Source organism: Balaenoptera physalus (genome assembly GCF_965194825.1).
Source record: "Balaenoptera physalus genome assembly, chromosome: 3".
Lineage (NCBI taxonomy): Eukaryota > Metazoa > Chordata > Mammalia > Artiodactyla > Balaenopteridae > Balaenoptera > Balaenoptera physalus.
Window position 1 is genome coordinate 142,559,382 of NC_138890.1, and position 23,680 is coordinate 142,583,061.

Sequence of the window (23,680 nt, forward strand, 5' to 3'; positions counted from 1 at the left end):
GGAGGTTCCTTAAAAAACTAAAAATAGAATTACCATATGACCCAGCAATCCCACTACTGGGCATATACTCAAAGAAAACCGTAATTCAAAAAGACACATGCACCCGAATGTTCATTGCAGCACTATTTACAATAGCCAGGTCATGGAAGCAACGTAAATGCCCATCAACAGACGAATGGATAAAGAAGTTGTGGTACATATATACAATGGAATATTACTCAGCCATAAAAAGGAACGAAATTGAGTCATTTGTTGAGACGTAGATGGATCTAGAGACTGTCATACAGAGTGAAGTAAGTCAGAAAGAGAAAAACAAATATCATATATTAATGCATGTATGTGGAACCTAGAAAAATGGTACAGATGAGCCAGTTTGCAGGGCAGAAGTTGAGACACAGATGTAGAGAATGGACATATGGACACCAAGGGGGGAAAACTGTGGTGAGGTGGGGATGGTGGTGTGCTGAATTGGGCGATTGGGATTGACATGTATACACTGATGTGTATAAAATTGATGCCTAATAAGAACCTGCAGTATAAAAAAGCAAACAAAACAACTAATACTAAACTTTCATTGGGTTATTTGTATGGAAATATGTTAATATAAATGTTTCAGACATTACATGAAATTTCTAAAAATCTTATATTTGTATTTGTATGGAAATATGTATGGAAATATGTTAATATAAATGTTTCAGACATTACATGAAATTTCTAAAAATCTTATATTTGTATTTGTATGGAAATATGTTAATGTTAATGTTTCAGACATCACATGAAATTTCTAAAAATCTTATATGTTCTGGTATAATGTTATAAGTAATAATCCTAGTTATTACTTTAAAATGTATATCTCAGAAATAACTAATTTTCTTGTCAACTGCATTATTATGAACTTTCATCAAATCTTTTACCGTGGTCATTTTTAAGTCTTTTGTCATTTACAGACAGTTCTGGGTGTACTCTGATGATTTTGCAAATATGTTCCTATAAAAGGGTTTCATCTTCAAGAAATTCATGGAAAAGACTCTGACATGTACAGGTTTCTGGTAACTGACTGTACTGCTGAACGGAATGAATAAGCATTTTCAGAACTCTGATGAAAAACTGATGAACTCATAAAAGTGCTAACAAAAGATCAAGATGAAAAAAAACAATTAATTACATGGGACTGAGTGAACTGATGAGGATGAGTATAATTTTTGTGACTTTCTGTCTGAATTAAAAAAGAAAAAAAATCCCACAAGGACTCAGAGGCAAAGAATATACAAATCAATTTTCACTGCAAAGTAAAGGAGCTGTTACAGTGGAGGATTACTGGACTGAATGTCAATATTATGACATAGTATGAGTGTGTTTCATGTTTGGTAATGGCAATCATTGTTGCTTTTGTTGTGGTCATCCATGTACAATGCTTGGTGTCAGTCTATTTACCTCTTGTAAAAATAAAATACAGTGTGTGTGTGTGAAAAAAAAAAAAAAAAAAAAGAAGTACTTAAGAACTCAAAAACCTCCACCTTGTATTTAGAACATTTGCATTTTTGTGGTGTTATGCCTTCTGAGAGTTAATAATAACATCGAGTCTGGGTACTATCTTGCCTAGGGTTACTTGAGTAAAAGAGTAGAGTTCAAAAAGTTCACACAAACATCCCAAACAAACACAGTTCTGAGAAAGGGATCATTCCATTGTAGAACCCTATGAATTTAATACATCATTACAAGTGGTAGCATCACATTTTGTTCCCTGGACCTAACTCATCAAAGTTCAATTTTATTACAGAATGATGAAAGAAAATGAATAGTAGGCTACATTTGTCCTTAAAATAACTCAAGTAAACTCCCTGAAAATGACTGTCCTTCCTTCTTTTTATATCTTCCTTTTTCTCTCCCCCACTCCACATACACATCCCCCTAAATGAAAGCAATCTTACAGCCAATAGCTTTTTTTTTTTTTAACATCTTTATTGGAGTATAATTGCTTTACAATGTTGTGTTGGTTTCTGCCAATAGCTTTTTTATGTTCTTAGTCAAAAAGGGTAAACCTTGCTTTGGGTGGTTATGCTAAACAATGGAGCCAAGAGGTAAAAGAAATTGATGCTAGGTCAAGAAAATCATTTCAAGTTAAATTAGGGCTTTTATATCACAGCTTAACCTGAACATGTTCTAAAATTTTCTCTAAATTTTCTCAGGATTGGGGACTGCTCTCATACAACCTTGGGCAATGCTTTCTAAATTTAACCCAAAAAAGTTATAATTTCAAGGATTATGACTACCATAACTGAATGCTGAGTTGGAAATATATGTTATGAATCAAATGTGTAGCCTTTTACTCTTAAAGAAAGAGTCAGAAATTTTAAATAGAACATTTGAAATAATTGAGTAGGGGATGGAGGAAACGAAAAGTTCCACTAAGAATCAGGTGGCAACATATTTATTTTTCCTATTCGTTTTTTTAATAGTTGGAGCTTTCCTGTAAACTACAGAGCAGCCGATGGCTTATGTCATCTAACTCTCTTATACCTAGTTAGCAAAAGGCTCTATTTTCTCTTTTTAGATAAATATGGTTAATAATAATAATAACAATGATAGCTAAGTTTCATTAAAAGCTTACTTTGTCGAGCTCTTTACTTAAATCAACTAAGTTCTCTCAACAAGCTTATAAGGAATACACTACTATTATCCATTTGGCCAAAGAAACCAAATTACAAAGAAGTCAGGTAATTCTCCCAAGTTCGTAAGTAGAAAAGCCAAAATTATAATCCAGGCTGACTTTCTCAAGAGCACTCTTAACCTCTCTCCTGTATAGCTCATAACATTAAGCCTATTTCCTTCCTTTGCAATACCCATTAAGCCTAGAATTTTTCTCTTGTCATTCTTTAAACTTTACTTTAAATATGTATCATCCTTTAGTAACTGTAGAAACTCCAGTAAATAAATTGAAGGATAGTTTTTGATGTTGCTGCTTTTTTATTACTAGCTTTGCTTGCCTTTGCCTCCCAGGACTATTTCTTTCAATGTTGCACCCATCGTCATCATTGGCAACATCCGCAAAGATTTATTCCTACTATATGAAAACTTTCATGTATCAAATATAATCTTGTAAGCTCTGTTGAATAAATTAATAAATAAATACAGAGATGTGTTAGTACTAGATTGTGAAGGAAATTACATGTCTTGCCAAACTATCTTTTTGCAGGCAATGGGAGGCATTTGGAATATTTAGTAGGGTAATGACATACTGATTTGAGGATAAAAAAAAAATCACAAAGTGGAAGTTTGGGAAAGAGTTTAGGAAAGAGTGAGACTGGATGCATGGAAATCAGTTAGGAGAATTTTGCTGTTCAATCCAGGCAGGAAATTATGAAGATTGGTCTATAATCATGGTAGGAGGAATTGAGAAGAAGGGTGGATAGAGAATCTAATGAAGGGAACACAACTTGGAGAAAATTAGACTGAAGTCACACATTGATAGTGAAGAGGAAAGATGCAAATACCTCTTTAGGACAGAAGTTTTTCCATACAGCTTAGGAACATTTCCCACTTGGGGTTTTCATGCCCAGAAGAAAGCTGGACAAGAAAGAGGAAGTGAGTGCAATCATCCAGAGCTAATTTTTCCTACCATGAACCAAAATTTAGCAGATTAGAAGATAAAAGATAAAATGTTTGGATTTTGAAATTATAGAAAAGGGAACTCTATTGATGGAATACTTGAAACATCATTGCATTATGAAGCTTTACATTATGAAGCATCCAATATGATTCAGCAAGTGGAAATTATAGAGTCAAAATATTTTATAGGATAGGAAAAGGCTCTCATATATTCTTGGTGGAAATGTTAGTATTTGAAACTGTATATATAGTATAATTCCAATTTTTTAAAATATGTGCATAAAAATATGTAGATGAAATTCTGTGAATATTGACAGGTTCTCTCTGAGTGTTGGGTTTATGGTTGATTTTTCTGTTTTATTTATAAGTATTATCTACATTTTCCAATTTTTAAAATAATGAGTTTGTATTCTTTTTATCTTAGAAAAAACACATGATTTAAAAGAAACAACAACAAAAAAAACCCATGGATGTAGCTATAGTGTAACAAAATGGTTCTCATATATTTAAAGTGTTATTATTAGGATAAATCTAAGTAAATACTCTTTAATTCATAGAAAAAGAAACACATACATTTGGGGGAAAATCTGAATTTCTCGGCTATAAAGGTGATTAATAGCAATTGCAGTTCACTAAGTAATGTTTTGGAATCACTATCCCAAAGGAAATTTAAATGATTTACAACTCCTGCCTATATGCTTTTATTTATCATAAAGATGTGTTTTATATTCCAATTTCCTCCTTTAGAAGAATGTTGATTTATTGGTGATGGTGTGTTATGCAGAAATTAAAGAAAAGGGAGTTGAGAAATTAGATTCAAGATTCTTTCAACCCTTTTTTACTATTTTCATCCTGGAATGTGGAGAAACGATAACACAAGAAAGTACTAACCTATGTGTTTGTGCAGTAAAATTCACAATTATTCAAAATGTTTTCCTGAATATATACTGTAGTTTCTTTATGACACTTCCCAGTCTCCTAGCATTGAGTTTCAGTCAAAAGTGTTGAGCTTCTGTAATTTTTCTATTCAACATACACCCACCCCCTCCCCCAAAATCTTTATTTTAACATTATCATGAGTGGCTCAGATTCTGCCTTCTATAAAGACACTGGAATTGAAATACTCTTAAGACTGTCTCATAGCAGACTCTCCCAGGAGGTTTGAAATGTTCAACATTTGTTCCATTTCCCCAATTCTATTGTAAATAAGATCTCATCTTGTTAGGCCATAGTCACCACTTGACTTCCACTGGGAGAGTCAGTAGCTGGTTATGAGTGAGCACCAAGGCAGCTATTTTTAGGTCTTCAAAACACGGACCTTCGGGCTAACCTATATCAATCCAATGATTCACAATCTTTTGGTAAGAAAACATGCAAACCTGCTCTCTAACCCTCCCAGATCCTTTCCCCAAATTAAGTCTGCTGTAAGCCCCAACACTAGGGCAGCCAGCTCCTGAGTAGCTGGCACAAACAGAATGGCCTGATGCATCTCCTTGTTTTGTCTTGTCTTTAGATTGATTTCAGACATAGTTAATACAAATAGGTATATGGGAGCCACTGGTGAGTATTTTTGAAGGTAGAAAGAAATTCTATGAAGGGGATATGATCATATTTAATGAACCTGAACTCTTTAGTAATACGAGAAGATAAATTTACAAGAGGATGAAATGTAGTTACAGACTCCTTGGATATTGGAATTTAAATTTGTAGGTCTGAGAATTTAAAGTTTTAGGCCCTAGAAATATAAACAGTAACCAAGAACCAAGGACATGTCTTAGCAACACCAGGGGACCTTATGGGCTCAGAAGTGTGTACTGGAGCCAGCTTGCACTGGCTCAGTGCAAAAATTGTCTCATTTCTTCCTAATTCCACATTCAGTGATGTCACAATAATAGCTAGAAATAGGCCATGGTTGGAGAGGTTAAGTCACAGAGATTATCAAACACTACAGATTAGGACTTTTTTTTTCCTGATAGGCAGTTGTTGAGCATTTGCTAGACATAAACAAAGGAGTATAGATTTCAGAATTTTTAATAATGTAATTAGTTGTAAGCATGATCATACACTCTTTCAAAGTCAGTGCTGTATAATGAAAAAAACAAAATCTACACATGAAGAAGAATATTATATAAGGCAGACTGATTAACTGAAGATATACATCATACACCCTAGGGCAACTACTAAAAAAATTTTTAAGAAGTATCAATAATAAGTTAATAGTGAAGATAAAATAGAATCATAAGAAAAATGTTCAGTTAACCAAAAAGAAGGCAGAAAAAGAGGATGAAAGAAATGAAGAACAGATGGAACAATAGAAAGCAAGATTGTAGAATTTAATTCAACCATATCAACATTGACAAAATGTGAATGATCTAAATGTGCCAATTAAAAACAGAGATTGTCAGACTGGAGTTTTAAAAAGTATATGTTATTTATAAGAAATCTCCTTAATATAAAAGCATAGATAGGTTAAAAGTAAAATGATGAAAAAAGATATACCAGGCAAACACCAAGAAAAGAAAACTTGGGTGGCTTTAATAATATCACACAAAGTTACTTCAGAACAAGGAATATTATCAATGTTTAAAAGAAAAATTAGATAATAATAAATGGGTCAATTCTCCAAGAAGACCTAAGAATTCTAAATGTGTACATCCCTAATAACAAAACCTCAAAATACACAAAACATAAACTGATAGTGCTAAAAAGAGAAATAGATAAATCCACAATTACAGTTTGACACTTCAACATTCCTCTCTCAGTAATTGCTAGACCAAAGACAGGAAATCAGTAAAGATACAGGAGACATAAGCAACATTATCAACCAATATGTCACTATAATATCATATTATTTACATTTATGGAACACTCCATACAACATCTGAGTAAGCATTTCTTTCAAGTGCATGTGGAACATTCAACAAGATAGACAGTATTCTTGGCCATAAAACAAACTTTGCCAAATTTTAAAGAATAGAAATTATTAAAAGTATGACTTTAGATCATAATAGAATTAAACTAGAAATCAATTTTTTTAAATATATCTGGAAAATTCCCAAATATTTGGAAGCTAAAGCTGCAACGAATATTCTCATATATTCATCATTGCAACTGAGTTCTATTATTTTCTTAAATATATAATCTTTAAAATATGATGACCCCTTATGATACAGATGAATTACTATTGTCATATGCAAGGTTTTTTTGTTGTTATTTTATAGGACTAAATATACCACTTCTCAAAATGACCCTTGGCAGAATTACAAACCTCAATCTGAAACTGAAATTCAAGACTTTTCTAACACTATCCCCCATATACCTATGTCCACATGACAACCTCCTAGTCATCCTTTTAGACATAGCTCAAACATCCCCGAGAAGCCTTCTTTGACAGTTGTCTATGCAGGCCCACTCCTAATCATCCCCCCAAATTAGACTTTCCTTCTTGCATGTTCCCATAGCTCTCTTCACATACCCCTGGTGACACATCTGGTGTCCTCTGCCTGGTTACCTCTACTTGTCCTTCAAACTTCAGCTGCAGGCTCCATAAAAGCATTCCATATCCTTCTCCCCTACTTACCTTCACTGGTTAGACAATTCTCTTACATAAGCCAAAAACACTCAATAATTAGTGTAGGGTTTCTCAAGAGCAGCACTATTGACATTTTTGACCTAATAACTCTGTTGTGCAGGGCTGTCCTGTGCATTGTAGGATGATTAGTAGTATCCTTGGCCTCTACCTACCAGGTGCCAGTAGCACACACACCCCAGACATGACAATCAAAGATGTCTTCAGACATTGCCAAGTGTCCTCTGCGGGGCAAAATACTCCCTTATTTGAGAACCACTGATTAAGTGCTACTAATCATACTGATTGTGATCAGTCTGTTTATCTGTTTATTAGTCTATCTTAGACTATTGGCAATTCAAAGGAAGAAACTGTATATTTTCTTTCTGAAGCCCAGTTTCTAGCACAGAACCTGGAACCTAATAAATACTTATATTTTGCTGAAGAAAATAAGTGAAATTCTATTGCTTTGGAAATTATTTTGTTTATAGATCTATATAGCACCTTTTTTCTTCTTCTCCCTTCTGGACTGGGATCTCCTTGAGGACAAAAAACCTTATTTATTCACTTTTATGAATAAAAAGTGAATAATGCACTAAAGTTGTCTGATCATTGTTTTATGATTATATCAATCAACAAAAGAATTTCTCATGTAGATAAGAATGTACTAAAACTGACAGATTATAATCCAGGCTTTCAAGAGTAAGTGGGAGAAAGAAGAGGTGCATTTTTTAAAACATATATATGTAAAATGAAGTAAATGGGAGCATAAAACTCTATTCATAATTATAGACAGCTATCTGCAAACTCTTCATAAGTTATTTTAATCAATTTATTTCTGCTTTAATAAACTAAATATAATATAACAGGGATGAAAATGATGGAACCAAAACTATAAATTGCTAGAAGGATAGAGAAAGACATGTTCTACCTATTTTAAAATCATTAAAATGCACATAATCAAGAGGGAAGACACTAGATGACTTATGAGCCTATAGAGTGGTCTTTTTAATAATAATCAAGGTAATCATTATTTCCAAGAAGATTATCTAGCATGTAAGATGCTAGTCATGCACGGAATTATTATTAGACAGAAAATACTTATCTTTTATGTCTTAATTTTTACCAGGAAATACACTCCATTAAAATTAATCAGTTAAAAAAAACTGATCTATTACATTGAGTAACTTTTTATTATCTAGCTTGTGTTTTTCAAAAATTATTATTACATGTGTAGTCATGGATGGTAACTGGACTTATTGGGGTGATTATTTCATAATGTATAAAAATATTGAATCACTATGCTGTACACCTGAAACTAATATAACATTGTATGTTAAGTATAACTTAGTTAAAAATTATTATTAGAAAAGCAGCACATGTGCATTGTAGAAAATTAGAAAAGCGTTATTAAATCAATCCTTCACCACCAGAGACCATCACTACTAATTCACGCCTATATTTCCAGGTTTACACACACACACACACACACACACACACAACCCTTTGTAGTTACATATCAATATAAAATCGTATTGTACATACTCTTCCTCAACCTACTTTTTTCAGTAAGTAATCTCTGCTTTCTCTTTCAGTACCTTTTATCTCTTCTAATACTTATACTATATTCAAAATTCCCCATTTGATCCAAAAATATCACATACAGATGGTTTGTCCATTCAAATATCAAATGTAGGATCAAACTTTCATCTGGTTTTTATGTCCCTTAAGTTTCTTGTAATAGATTATAATCTCTTTTTCACAATCATGACTTTTTAAAGAACCAGGTCAATTACCTATTGCAGAATATCCCTGGATTTTTCTGGTTTCTTTGCTATGCTACCATTTAACTTGTCAGTCTCTATCCTGCATTTCTTATAAATTGTACATTATATTAGAGGCTTAATAAACCCAATTTAAATATTTTTGCCTAGAATAATTCATAGGCCTTGGTGTGTACTTCATGTGGCTTTATATCTGGCACACAATATCTGATTAACAAACATTAATGACACTATGATTGATTGATTCCTATACTGTTATTTTGTTTTCCCCTCCACTGTACAGATAAAATTTTCCCCTTGTGATTAAAAAATAATGTGTGAGGTTTTCTTTTAACTATTAACCAATGGCCAGTTTTCCATAAACCATTTACTTAATGATCTTGACACCGATTAATAATCCTTCCCTCAATCTATTAATGTAATTTCTGTGAAATTATTTTTTTCTAATTCTACAGTCCTATGTCTTATAATGCATTTTTCTGTAAAACAGCATGCTTCCTCAAAAATTGGGATATTTGGTTACCCTGTTGGTGAGGATGTAAGCAACAGAAGTACCATAGACACCTGGTGGGAATAGTCACACTTCACTTTTGGAAAACAATTTGGCATTATCCAGCCAAGTTGAAGATACACACAATCTATTACCCAGCATTTCCATTTTAGGTATAGCATTTCCCACTTTAGGCATTCTTCACTTAAGATCAGAAATTTATTTTTGTAAATTAGACATTTTAAAAATAAATGCTAATTGAGAGTCTATTTCTTAATATTTCAAATAAGGAAAATTATAGTGTTTTTATATCAACCTAAAACCTCAACCAATTTCCTAAAACATAACTAATTCAGAGTAAAATGCATATAAAGTATTCATTAAATGACTAATATGGTTACTTCAAATAGTTTCTTTGTATGCAGAACATGCTGTATTAGTCTAGGTTCTCCAGAGAAGTAAAACTTGGATATAAAATATTCAATTGATGTAATATATCATACATGATTTATTATAAGGAATTGGCTCACGTGATTATGGAGACTGAGAAGTTCCAAGATCTGCAGTTGAACCCAGAAATCTGGTGAAGACCCAGTAAAGCCAATGGTGTAGTTCCTGTCCAAGTCCAATTGTGAAGGCAGGAGAAGACCAATGTTCCAGCTAGAAGACAGGCAGAGAGAGCAAATTCTCCTTTATTCAGCCTTTTGTTCTATTCAGGCCTTCAGTGAAATGGATGAGGCTCACCCACATTGGAAAGGGCCACCTGTTTAACTTAGCCTGTCTATTCAAATGTTAATCTCATCCAGAAACTCCCTCACAGATACATTCAGAATAATGTTTAACCAAATATCTGGGCAACGCCTCCAGTCAAGTTGACACATAAAATTAACCATCACATATGCCCTTCAGTGATTCTAGCTACACCTTTCAAAACATTAATACTTAACAATTCTACCTGGAATATAACCCAGACTTCCCCTCCCACACACATTGTTTTGTTTAAAATGTAGTATTGAGTTTGCGAGACATAAATACAATTTTTTCATATAAATCAGCTAACAAGGATATTGCAAGGACACTTACATTCTAAAGTTTGGATATCAAAGTCCAAGAGGTGTTTCACGAGGGAAATGTTAAAGTATGCCAGTACTACCCTAAAAACATGTAAACATATGCACTAGCATACATGTGTAAGATTATTTGTAGCAGTGTTATTTATGGTAACCAAAAACTGCAAACACCTGAATGTCCACTTACAATAGTATGAATGAGTTGTGAAATATGCATACAATGGAAGAGTATATCACTAAGAAAATGGTATGCAAAACGCTATAGTATGGATGACCTTGCAAACACAATATTGAACAAAAGAAGAAAGATAAAAATAATTCCAACAGTATGGAGTCCACTCATATTAAGTTCAAAGCAGGCTAAACCAGGCCATTGTTTAGAGATGCACATATAGGTTGTAAAAGCATAAAGGAAAAGAAAGGTATGATTATCACAAAGCCAGAATAGTGGATACTTCCAGAGTGGAGGGATAGAATTATAATTAGGAAGGAAGCCACAAACAAGGTGGGTGTTCTTGGATATTGCAAAATTTCTACTTTTTGACTTGGGTTATACCAGAGTTTGTTTTATAGGTATTCATTAGACAGTACAGATATATTTTATAAATTCTTCTGTAAGTACATATATTTCATAATAAGAAAAGAATAAGAGATGAATGGAAAAAGTTAGATTAGGCATTATATAGGAGGTACAACTGCAAGATGCTGCTGGCAGGCACCAACCTCTGCTTGCTGTATCTGACCAAGTGTCAACACATGTATAACTGAACTGCAGAAGATAAATTAAGGACAACTAAAATAAGCCACAGACAGAAGCATTTGCAAAGGAGCTTGCACTTAGAAAATGCTCAAAAACAACACATTTGTTGGACTGGAACTTGATGAATGGAAAAAGAAAACTTCCATATATGTAAAAGGCTTAAAGAAACAGGCTAGGGTCTTCCCTGGTGGCTCAGTGGTTGACAATCCGCCTGCCAATGCAGGGGACATGGGTTCGAGCCCTGGTCCGGGAAGATCCCACATGCCGCGGAGCAACTAAGCCCATGTGCCACAACTACTGAGCCTGCGCCCTAGAGCCTGAGAACCACAACTACTGAGCCTGCGTGCTGCAACTACTGAAGACCGCGCACCTAGAACCCATGCTCCACAACAAGAGAAGCCACCGCAACGAGAAGCCCGCACACTGCAACAAAGAGTAGCCCCTGCTCACCGCAACTAGAGAAAGCCTGCACACAGCAACAAAGACCCAACGCAGCCAAAAAAAAAAAAAAAAACAACAGTCTACAAGATTTAAAAATAAAACAAAAACTAAACACCTTCATGGGGACATAATAGGCATTCATAAAATCATAAAATGTAAGAATACTGTGAACATGGCTTTGGGCAATAAATCCTGCAATTTTCAAGACATGAGGATGCCAACGAAATTCAAAAGAAATCATTTTCAATAATTAAAAGAAATTGTATCTTACACAGAAAGCAGTAAATATATAATAAGTCATAATTATTATATGTGCTTAAATTTTGGTATTGACAGAAAAAAATACCAAATAAATAAGCACCTAGCCAGAATATTCAGCCTCAGAAGAAAGCGTTCAATCATTTTATGACTGTTTAAAATTCAGTTAAAATAAATGTTTCTCAATGCTTTGACCAGGCTCTGGTACATGAGGCAAAAGTTCAGAAGCATTCTCCTATGACTTCCGATTTCCCATAGAGTGCTGCCCTCTGCAGGGAGAGCTGTGTCACATCTGATCCCACTTTTCCGTGGTAATTTTTGTAAAAATTTCCACTTTCGTTTTCATGAATGGAATGTGTCTATCTTCCTCCTGAAACACTTCATTTGAAATTACAGTCAGTTGTAAACAAGGTAAAGATGGCTATGACATGTTTTCAATTAAACTAAGAAAAAAAATCTATTTTTGTATTTACAAAGAAAATCATAAAATGGAGAAAATATATATTATAAATTGTATTGCATTATTCAGTATAAGGAGAAATCAAATCTGAAATATTTTAAAGTAATTTTAAAAACAGGTATTCAAGGCTAGATATATGAGCAATGAAAATGGATTTTTTTTAATATTGGAGTATAATTGATTAACAATGTTGTGTTAGTTTCAGGTGTACAGCAGAGTGATTCAGTTATACATATACATGTATCTATTCTTTTTCAAATTCTTTTCCCAGTTAGGTTATTACAGAGTATAGAGCAGATTTCACTGTGCTATAGATTAGGTCCTTGTTGGTTATCTATTTTAAATATAGCAGTGTGTATATGTCAATCCCAAACTCCCAATCTATCCCTCCTCCCCACCCTTCCCCCTGGTAACCATAAATTCAATCTCTAAGTCTGTGTGTCTGTTTCTGTTTTGTAAATAAGTTCATTTGTATCATTTTTTTTAGTTTCTGCATGTATGTGATATCATGATATTTGTCTTTGTCTGACTTACTTCACTTACTATGATAATATCCAGGTACATCCATGTTGCTGCAAATGACATTATTTCATTCTTCTTAATGGCTGAGTAATATTCCATTGTATATATGTACCACATCTTCTTTATCCATTCATCCGTTGATGGACATTTAGGTTGCTTCCATGTCTTGGCTATTGTAAACAGTGCTGCAATGAACACTGGGGTGCATGTATCCTTTTGAACCATGTTTTTCTCTGGATATATATATGCCCAGGAGTGGGACTGCTGGATCATATGGTAACTCTATTTTTAGTTTCTTAAGGAACCTCCGTACTGTTCTCCATAGTGACTATACCAGTTTACATTCCTACCAACAGTGGGAAAACACCCTTTTCTCCATACCCTCTCCAGCATTTATTGTTTGTAGACTTTTTGATAATGGCCATTCCGACTGGTGTGAGGTGATATCTCATGAGCAATGAAAATGGATTTTAAGATTACATCTTCTTAAATATTTGGCTTAGGGACTTCCCTGGTGGTCCAGTGGGTAAGACTCCACACTCCCAGTGCAGGGGGCCCAGGTTCAATCCCTGGCCGGGGAACTAGATCCCACATGCATGCCAAAACTAAGAGTCCACATGCCACAACTAAGAAGTCTGCATGCCGCAGCCAAGAAGTCCACATACCACAAGTAAGATCCTGCGTGCTGCAACTAAGACCTGGAGCAGTCAAAATAAATAATTAAATAAACAAATATTTTTTAAAAATATTTGGCTTAAATTGCTATTCTATAATTAAACAGCCATCATAAGAAAGAGGTTTCTTATTTCAATGATGCTGCCATCACTCAAAACCAGTTTTGAACTGTTTACATAAAATTGCCTTCAAAATTGTTTAAAAGAAACAACAAAATCACACTATTTTATAATTTTTTTTTTGCTAATAACATTACCAAATTTCATCATCAGCGTTACTTAGAAACTCAATTTTGAATGTCATTCTTACTTTAAAGCAGGTAAGATTTTTGGAACTAAAGATATTCCACCACCAAGGGTATTTGAAAGAATATGATGAATGATTCTAAGAAATTTTGAAAAAGGAATTCCAAGATATATATATATATTGGAAGGGAAAACAATCATTTATATGTAAACTGTCGGGTGTCAGCTTCTGCCTAGAATGTAGAAAGTTGCAAAAGAATGTCATTCCTACCCTAGCAATAATAACAATCCAGATAACCCATAAAATCATAATTTATTAAAAAGTCATCAGAGAGCTAAGGATGGAGAAAAAATATCTAATGAGTTAAAATCCAGAAAGTTACATACCTCTCTTGGGAGCAAAGCAACCCAATAGCTTCTTTCATCCTTGGTGAAGCAGTAGAAAAGGAGAAAGCTGTCAGAGCAAGAAGAAAGGTAAGAAGAAAACTGGGATAACTCAAGAATTAAACTTCTGAAATTTTAACAAATTTTTGTACACTAAGTGTGAGCTGGCATGATGGTTTAAAATCCTTAGAACACAGAGTACAGCCGCCTACAACACTTCATAGCCTTCGCAGAGTAGTCATGAGAAATACTGCGGCTAGAGTAGGAATGCTTAAAAAAACTTTCAAGCACTCAGGCTTTACATTGATACAAGGCAGCAGGCACCTAACTTTGGTGAAGAGGGGCAAGAATACTGAGAGAGACCTGCTCTACCAAGGTACAGTGTGCAGGACCTCATAAACTCCGAGGGCAGGAAAGGAGGACTGAGACAAGCTCTGTAAGTTCTCCAGGCTGTACACTGAGTAAGAGCAATGATCATTTATGACTAAGAGAGGGGCAGGGAAGCTGAAAGAGATTCTTCCCCGAGGTGTAAGCATAGGGGGTTTCTTGAAGTCTGAAGGCAGCATAGGAAAAACTGAACTGAACTCTTTAGGTACATGAGGTCTTCAATGGGTACAAACCAATGACTGATTTTGGCTGGCACAGAGGCAAGAAAGCTGAGAGATACCTCTCTGAGATGTAGACAAGCAGGGCCTGGGGAAGGCTGTGGGAAAAGCAACAGAATGGAAACAAATCCTCCAGGTACTCAGGTCCCACATCTGGCTAAAAAGAAAATTCTGATCCCTTGCACAAACTATTTGAAGTCTGTGGTGAAATAAATCTAACTAAAATAAAGAACTAAGCCTAGATCCAATTCAGTCATGGACTAGATTAACTCATCTCCTCACATTACTGGACTGACAGAAGGAATGTGCAATGGGTGTAAATATTATTGCTTCAGTTTCTATTGTTCTATTATCAATATCCAACTATCAATCAAAAATATGTGACATGAAAAAAGGGGGAAAAAAATGTGACTCATTCTTAAGAGAGAAAAATCTGATCCAACATGGTCCAAGTGTTAGAATCATCAGAGGGAATTTAAAATAACAATGATAAATATATTAAGCAATCTCATGGAAAAGATGGATAGCATGTATAAACAGATGGGGAATTTGTTCCTGATACAAATAAAAACTATAAAAAGGAGCCAGATGGTAATCCTAAAAATGAAAAATAAAATATAAGATGAAGAATTATTTTGATGGGCTCATTAGCATTCTGAACACATCAGATAAAAGAATCAGTGAATTTGAGGACAATAGAAATTATCTAAATTAAAACACAAAGAGAAAAATTTAAAGAGGAGGGGGATCAAAACATCCAATAACTGTGAAACAAAATCAAATAGGCTATCATTTGTGTAGCTGGAGACCCAAAACAAGAAAAAAGAATAGAGCAGAAGAAATATTGGAAGAGATGACTGACAATTTTCCAAAACTGAGGAAAGATCAACCCACAGACCTAAGAAGTTCAGCAAAACCCAAGAACAGTAAATACAAAGAAAATTACACCTAGGCATATTATGGTTGTATGGTTGAAATCTAAAGCATAAAGATAAAATCTTAAAATGAGAGAAGATATATTACATACAATGAACAATGATGAGAATGATGGTTGACTTATCAGAAAAAACAATAAAGGGGATAAGCAATTAAACGACATCTGTAAAGTACTTAAAGAAAAACTGTTAATCTATAATTTTATATCCGGTAAAAATATCCTTTTAACATGAAGTCAAAATAAAGCCATTTGGAAGCTGGCAAAAACTGAAAGGATCCATCTCATCTCTGGCAGACCTGCACTGTAAGAAATATTAAATACTCACTAATGCTCTGTGGGTTTTTTTCAGTCATTTTAATGTGCTTCGTTTGTACAGTTTCAATTACTATGTCTTCAACTTCAATAATCATTTCTTCTCCAATGTCTACTCTACCATTAATCCCACCCGGTATGTTTTTCATTTCACACATTGCAGTTTTAATCCATGGAAGTCCAATTTGAGTCTTTTTAACATTTTCTGTCTTTACTTAACCTGTGCAGTATTTACTCCAGCTTCTTAAACTTAGGGAATATAGTTATAATAATTGTTTACTGTTCTCGTTTACTATCTTGTGTCCCATCTGGATTGGTTTTGATTGATTATTTTTCTCCTTCTTATGGATCATAGTATCTTGCTTCTTTGCATGATAACTTTTTACTGGACATTACTAATTTTATCTTGTTGAATGCTGTATATTTTTGAATTCCTATAAATATTATTGAGCTTTATTCTGTGATATTGTTGTTATTTAGGAACAGTTTGAGCCATTCAGCTCTTCCTTATAAGCATTGTTAGGAGGAACCAGAGCAGCATTTAGTTTAGGAATGATTTTGCTGCTGCTGAGGCAAATCACTTCTGAGTACTCTAACCAACATTCCACAAATTATGAGGTTTTCCATTTTGGCTGGTGCCCTCTGTACACACTGGGTATTAGTCCCTCTAATCCTTTCTGCATTGAGCAGTTTCCTCACCCTGATGCAGTGATCAGTACTCAGCTGAAGACTCATGGAGGACTCTGTAGATCTCCAGAGATCTCTCTCCCTGTCTCTGAAGAGCTCTTTCCTCTGTTACGCTCTTTCCTCTGCTACGCTCTTTCCTCCGAGCTCTTGGTTCCTTGGTCTCCCCAGACTTCCAGCTTCAACTTTGCAACTTAGGGAGACCTCCACGCTTTGGGATCTCTCTCCCTTTGGCCTGGGAAATCTGCAGGTAATAAGCTGGGACAATTATAGGTCTCATCTCATTTGTTCATATAGCGAAGGGAATCACTACCCTTTACTGCCCAATGTCTAATGTCTTAAAAACTGTTCTTTCATGTATTTTATCCAGTTTTTTGTTGTTTAGGCAGGAAAATAACTTGTGTTCCTCTGAATTTACTCTCCATCTTGATTAGAAACAGAAATCTTTGTATCATGCTTTTTAAAAATATTTTAAACCTATGTAGTCTGCACATATGACTGAAATGCTGATTTTTCCTTTCAGACTCACTCAAGTAGGAATACTCTAGGTCCTGTATGATATCAAATTTAGAATATAACATAAATAGTAAGTATGGACTTTGAAGTGGGCAAAGCAATCCATAAGCAGGAACACGCACACACAAAAAAGAAAAGGCATACAAAAGGGCATTGACCCTATGATATTTACCCCTATTTACAGACCTTCTCCTCCTTTTTAAAATTCTTCTCTGACACTACTTACCTTTAGGACCAGATGTTCCTGTATTCTCTATGATTACTTTCTGCTCTGGAGAGGAAGTAACATAGGATGTCTAAAAACTCTTTTAGTTGCCAAAAAATTGCGCAAATTTGCGCACTCTGTTTTGTCTAGGTAATGTAGCCTTGCCCGTTTTCTCTAGAATTTCTCTAGAAGTGAAGAAACATAAACATATGCAACTCACACCACACATTTATCAATTTTATACTAAGTTAGTTTCTGTGTTTTAGCTTTCATCCAGAAATGTAATTTAAGAATTTAAGTAATTGAGATTAATCTCTGATGTCTCTCTTTTGGATATCACTCAGATTTCAGAGAAACATATTTGTCACAATCAAAGATATGAAGTGATTAAAATAAAAAGTAATATCCTGTCTTCTGAAGTACACTGAAAAAAGGTAACATTGGGACTTCCCTGGCAGTTCAGTGGTTAAGACTCTGCGCTTCCACTGCAGGGGGCACAGGATTGATCCCTGGTTGGGGAACTAAGATCCTGCATGCCGTGTGGCGCGGCCAAAAAAAAAAGGCAACATGAGTGGTTTATAAATGCTTCTATTATTTGCAGTATTGAGAACAGGCCAACAGCTGGTGTTCAAATAACTAAAGCCTTTCACTAAAAATTCAGAATAGAGGGATTGGCTAGATGTGGATGATGCATCATGATTATATGATTCAGTGCTTTGCTCAGGGATTGATGCTTTAAGGAGAGTGGTTATACAGCCCCAATTACTAAGCATCTTAATTTGAAGTTCATATATGAGAAAAGAGAGAGAGGTGGATAGAGCAGGAGGGAGAAGAAGAGGGGAGAAGGAAAAGGAGAGTGAGGGGGAGAGGGATAGGAAGAGAACTTATGAACATGTGTAACAGGATTTAGGTAGCATAGTACCTTTATCCTGCTTGAACCCTATCCTAGGTATATTAACCTACCTCATTTCTTTCCCCTTGCTTCTTGCTGTATATTTTCGATTGATTCAACTAACTGCATGATTAAATTATCTTGATTTGGTCTGTGAGCCCTTCTGTTCTATTACGTCTGGGAGAGCCTGCCTAGTAGAGTACTTGGAGACTACCATACATCAAGTTATTTCTTACCATGATGATGATTTACTTTGAAACAGATTTGATAAGATTCAAGTTTAATCCCATAATAAAGTCACTTTATTTCACTTGCCTCCCAATATTTCCAAAGAGAAAGAGAAGTAGAATTACAGAAGGCAAGTCTAAATAACGCAAATGCCTTGTGTTATGCAGAGGAACATCATCCTTCATGTGTCAAAGCTGAACAAAAGTTGAACACCTCTGAACTAGAAAATTAGCACTCCAAGTGCAAAGCTCCCATATCCTCTAGACTTAAATTGATACTTCTTTCTGTATCCAAATCTTCAGGTTTATTTCTTTGCTCTTTAATAAAGATACTAGATCACATTGGAAGTTGAGGTAGGGAAGTCACATAGGGAAAATGCATCATTTAGCTTCATTCAGTTCCATTTTCGGTTTCAACAATAGCCACTCCCAAAGCTGGTAAGAAAATCCTACATTCACTTTACCTTCTCAACTCCCACTGCCCCACCCAATTTCCCCACATTCTCCTATCATCTTCCTATTTGAACACTCTAAGTATACTGTGCTCTGTGTTGAAAATTTTTAGCAACCTAGGATGTGCTAGCATCATTACATAAAAAGCATAGCTGCCAGTGCTACATAAATTGAGAACAAGCAAAGCAGTGCTCTTTTACTTCATTAGCATTCAGTTTGCAACACTAGACTCCTAATTAAGAGATTCATAAGTATTCATATTCATTCAGGCTATTCTACTTTTTATTTGCTAATTTGGTTAGAAACATTTAGACACATTAACTGTTCTTCCAGTCAAAATGAATACTTGCTGTGTTTGTGGATAAGCCAACTGATGACTGTCTTTTCTTGAAAGCAAAATATAAAACATGTTTTTTTCCCATTTTCAATTTTCCTTTATTGCTTTATGTAAATCATTACATTTGGATGAAGGAAAGTAATTCTTCTAAGAGTGAACTTTTGAATTGTTATTGTTAGCTTCTTCCAATAGTAATAATGTCCTCAAGTTATGCTGGTAAATACAGTATAGGAAACAATGAACCTGAGAAGTTAGTTTCTTTGATAAAGAGAGTGATCAGATGCAGGGAGGGGTGATGACTTGAAGTTTTACCACCTGAGTAGTGGTTGAAGGATCAATGGATGATTATTCCAGAGAAAAGGTTTTACAGGCCGTGAAACAGTTTTTGTTTGAACATAAGAGAGAAATTTGATTTATTCTACGTTGCCTCAGAAGACACAACTAGAATTGATATAAGAAAATTATAAGGAGGAAATTGCAGCTCAAGAAAAGAAGACCTGCTTAACGATTACATTTTAAACTGATCTGATTTTAGAATCCCACAGGATAATAGGGTCATTTAAATTAGAATCTCCATACACCTTCTGAATATCATACAAATCAGAGAGAATAAATAAAGCCATAATAACCCATGTTTACAGCATGACTAAAACAGAATAATACTTCAATTTACAAGTAACTAGGGAAATAAACATTCAGAAGCAAGCAGAGCCACCTCTGGAGCCCACTGTAGAGCAGCAAGTGGGTACTTGAGGTGTGGAATACAGATATAATTATTTTCCAAAAGATAGAGTCCCACCCTTAGAGCATAAATGCTGAGAATAAGTCTGACACCTGGATATTCAGAGTACTGGCTGTGTGGAATTGAGAGGGAGAGCCTTGAAATTGTTTGCAATCAGAGGTGGGAGTTGTACCCCTTCTTGAAAAGAGTAGGAAAGACTTGGAAAGAGAATAGCTTTAAGGGGAAGGATTCATGTGGATTTGAGGGTGAAAGAGAATAAGGAAATAAGCGGTAAAAATTAAAAGTTCTACACTAACATAAAACAGAAACATCAGAAGACTTCATTATCCTCTCTCCTTTGCCACCCAAACAATGTAGACATTCATGAAATAAGCTGCACTCCATCATGCCAACAGAAGAGGGCTCTCTTGAGCTAAGAAATCTAATTTGCCACCAAACTCATCCTTTTCTACACACAACGGTTAATGCTGGCCTAGAAAAATGTAAGATATTCCTAAAGTTAACAGAATATAGAAGACAACATCTATATTAAAAGTATTGTAATAGAAAACAAATAAAATGAAAATCAAAACATTTCAGATGATGAAAATTATTCCCAAAAAACAACCACAAAGCACAGAAAAACTATAACAAAATATGCGACACAAAATTAATTATCTTTAAACAAGCATTTGCAGGTGTGAAAAAAACTAAAAGAATATATTTAAAAGTTCAAAATAGAAATGAACATAAAGTTAGGAAGATGTAAAATGAGAGTTAACAACACAGGGGGAAAAAAATGAAGATAAAGAAAAAAATCATCCTTCCTTGCATGATAACCAAGGAAGAACAGCTTAGACTGAGAATATAATGAGGGACATAAGCAAAAATTAAAACAGATAAAATAGTGAAAATGAAATAAAGAGAGAGGTAAAAATGGTCAGTAAAAAAGTGACAGAGAAGATAGGGGGGAAAAATCTAAGTAAGGAAATGGGCATTAACAAACGTATTAGTACAAAGATAACCCATTAGAACAAAAATAAAAATATAGAACATATAAAATACATAATATTTTATATATGACATGTAATATTAAAAATATCTAGAGAACATATCAAAATTAAAAAAAAGAAATACACAGAGATTACAAAAAAAGGAAACTACAGTTTCAAATTTTCAATATCTGCAAATCAATCATTGTGATACACCATATTACCAAATTGAAGATTAAAAATCATATGATCATCTCAACAGATGCAGAAAAAGCATTGACAAAATTCAACATTCATTTATGATAAAAACTCTCCAGAAGGTGGGAATAGAGGGAACATACCTTAACATAATAAAGGCCATAGATGACAAACCCACAGCTAACATCATACTCAATGGGGAAAGATGAAAGTATTCCCTCTAAGATCAGGCACAAGAGAAGAATGCCCAGTCTCGCAACTTTTATTCAGTACAGTATTGGAAGTCCTAGACACAGCAATCAGACAAGAAAAAGAAATAAAAGGAATCCAAATTGGAAAGGAAGAAGTAAAACTGTCATTGTTTGCAGATGACATGATACAACAGATAGAAAATCCTAAAGACGCTACCAAAAAACTACTAGAGCTCATCAATGAATTCGGTAAATTGCAGGATGCAAAATTAACACACAGAAATCTGTTATATATCTATACACTAACAACAAACTATCAGAAAGAGAAATTAAGGAAACAATCCCATTCATCATCACATCAAAAAGAATAAAACACTTAGGAATAAACCTACCTAAGGAGGTAAAAGACCTATACTCAAAAACCTGTAAGATGCTGATAGAAGAAATCAAAGATGACACAAACAGATGGAAAGATATACTGTGTTCTTGGATTGGAAGAATTAATATTGTTAAAATGACCATACTACCCAAGGCAATATACAGATTCACTGTAATTCCTATCAAAATACCAATGGCATTTTTCACAGAACAAGAACAAATAATTTTTAAATTTGTATGGAAACACAAAAGACCCCAAATAGCCAAAACAATCTTGAGAAAGAAGAATGGAGCTGGAGGAATCACACTCCCTGACTTCAGACTATATTATAAAGCTACAGTAATCAAGACAGCATGGTACGGGCACAAAAACAGACACATAGGTCAATGGAACAGAATAGCCAGCCCAGAAATAAACCCACACACCTATGGTCAATTAATCTATGACAAAGGAGGCAAGAATATACAATGGAGAAAAGACAGTCACTTCAATAAGCGGTGCTGGGAAAACTGGACAGCTACATGTAAAAGAATGAAATTAGAATGTTCTCTAATGCCACATACAGAAATAAGCTTGGGACTTCCCTGGTGGCACAGTGGTTAAGAATCCACCTGCCAGTGCAGGGGACATGGGTTCAATTCCCGGTCCGGGAAGATCCCACATGCCGCGGAGCAACTAAGCCCGTGCGCCACAACTACTGAGCCTGTGCTCTAGAGCCTGCAAGCCACAACCACTGAGCCTGCGTGCCACAACTACTGAAGTCTGCGCACTTAGAGACCATGCTCCACAACAAGAGAAGCCACCACAATGAGAAGCCCGCACACTGCAATCAAGAGTGGTCCCCACTCGCCACAACTAGAGAAAGCCCGCACGCAGCAACAAAGACCCAACGCAGCCAAAAATAAATTAAAAAGTAATGATAATAAAATAAAATAAACTCAACATGGATCAAAGACCTAAATGTAAGACCAGAAACCATAAAACTTCTAGAGGAAAACACAGGCGAACACTCTTTGATATACATTGTAGCAATATTTTTGGATCTGTCTCCTAAAGCAAAGGATAAAAGCAAAAATAAACACATGGGGCTAAATTAAACTTAAAAGCTTTTGCACAGAAAAGGAAACCATAAACAAAATGAAAAGACAAGCTACTAAATGGGAGAAAATATTTGCAAATGATATGACTGATAAGGCATTGATATCCAGCATATATAAACAGCTCATATAACTCAACATCCAAAAAAACAAACAACCCAATTTAAAAATGGGCAGAAAAACTGAATAGACATTTTTCCAGAGAGGAAATGCAGATGGCCAACAGGCACATGGAAAGAAGCTCAATGTTGCTAATCCTCAGGGAAATGCAAATCAAAACCACAGTGAGATATCATCTCTCACCTGTGAAAATGGCTATCATCAAAAAGAACACAAATAACAAATGTTGGCAAGGATGTGGAGAAAAGTGAAGCCTCATACAATGTTGGTAGGAATGTAAATTGGTGCAGCCACTGTGGAAAACAATATGAAGGTTTCTCAAAAGACTAAAAATAGAACTACCATATGACCCAGCAATTCCACTCCTGAGTATGTATCAAAAAAACCCTCAAAAACACTTATTTGAAAAGATACATACACCCCAATGTTCATGGCAGCATTATTTACAATTGCCAAGATATGGAAGCAACCTAAGCATCCATCAACAGATGAATGGATAAAGAAGATGTGGTATATATATACAATGGAATACTACTCAGTCATAAAAA

At 34.7% G+C, this 23,680-nt stretch overlaps 1 protein-coding gene across 10 annotated transcripts in view; it reads right to left on the bottom strand.

Moving 5' to 3' along the window:
* FBXO4 (F-box protein 4) overlaps positions 1–23,680 on the bottom strand; it is a 435,787-nt gene that overhangs the window by 388,256 nt on the left and 23,851 nt on the right. For 8 of the 10 annotated variants that reach the window (XR_014261758.1, XR_014261759.1, XR_014261760.1 and 5 more), the window contains exon 6: positions 9,982–10,111. Coding sequence is in view for 3 of the 10 variants with exons in the window: in XM_082454528.1 (XP_082310654.1) it covers positions 9,982–10,111 (130 nt within the window). In the remaining 7 variants the exon portion in view is untranslated. Of the gene's footprint in view, positions 1–9,981; positions 10,112–14,269; positions 14,337–23,680 lie in introns of those variants that run through there. The other 2 variants (XR_014261764.1, XR_014261763.1) reach the window with 2 other exon arrangements.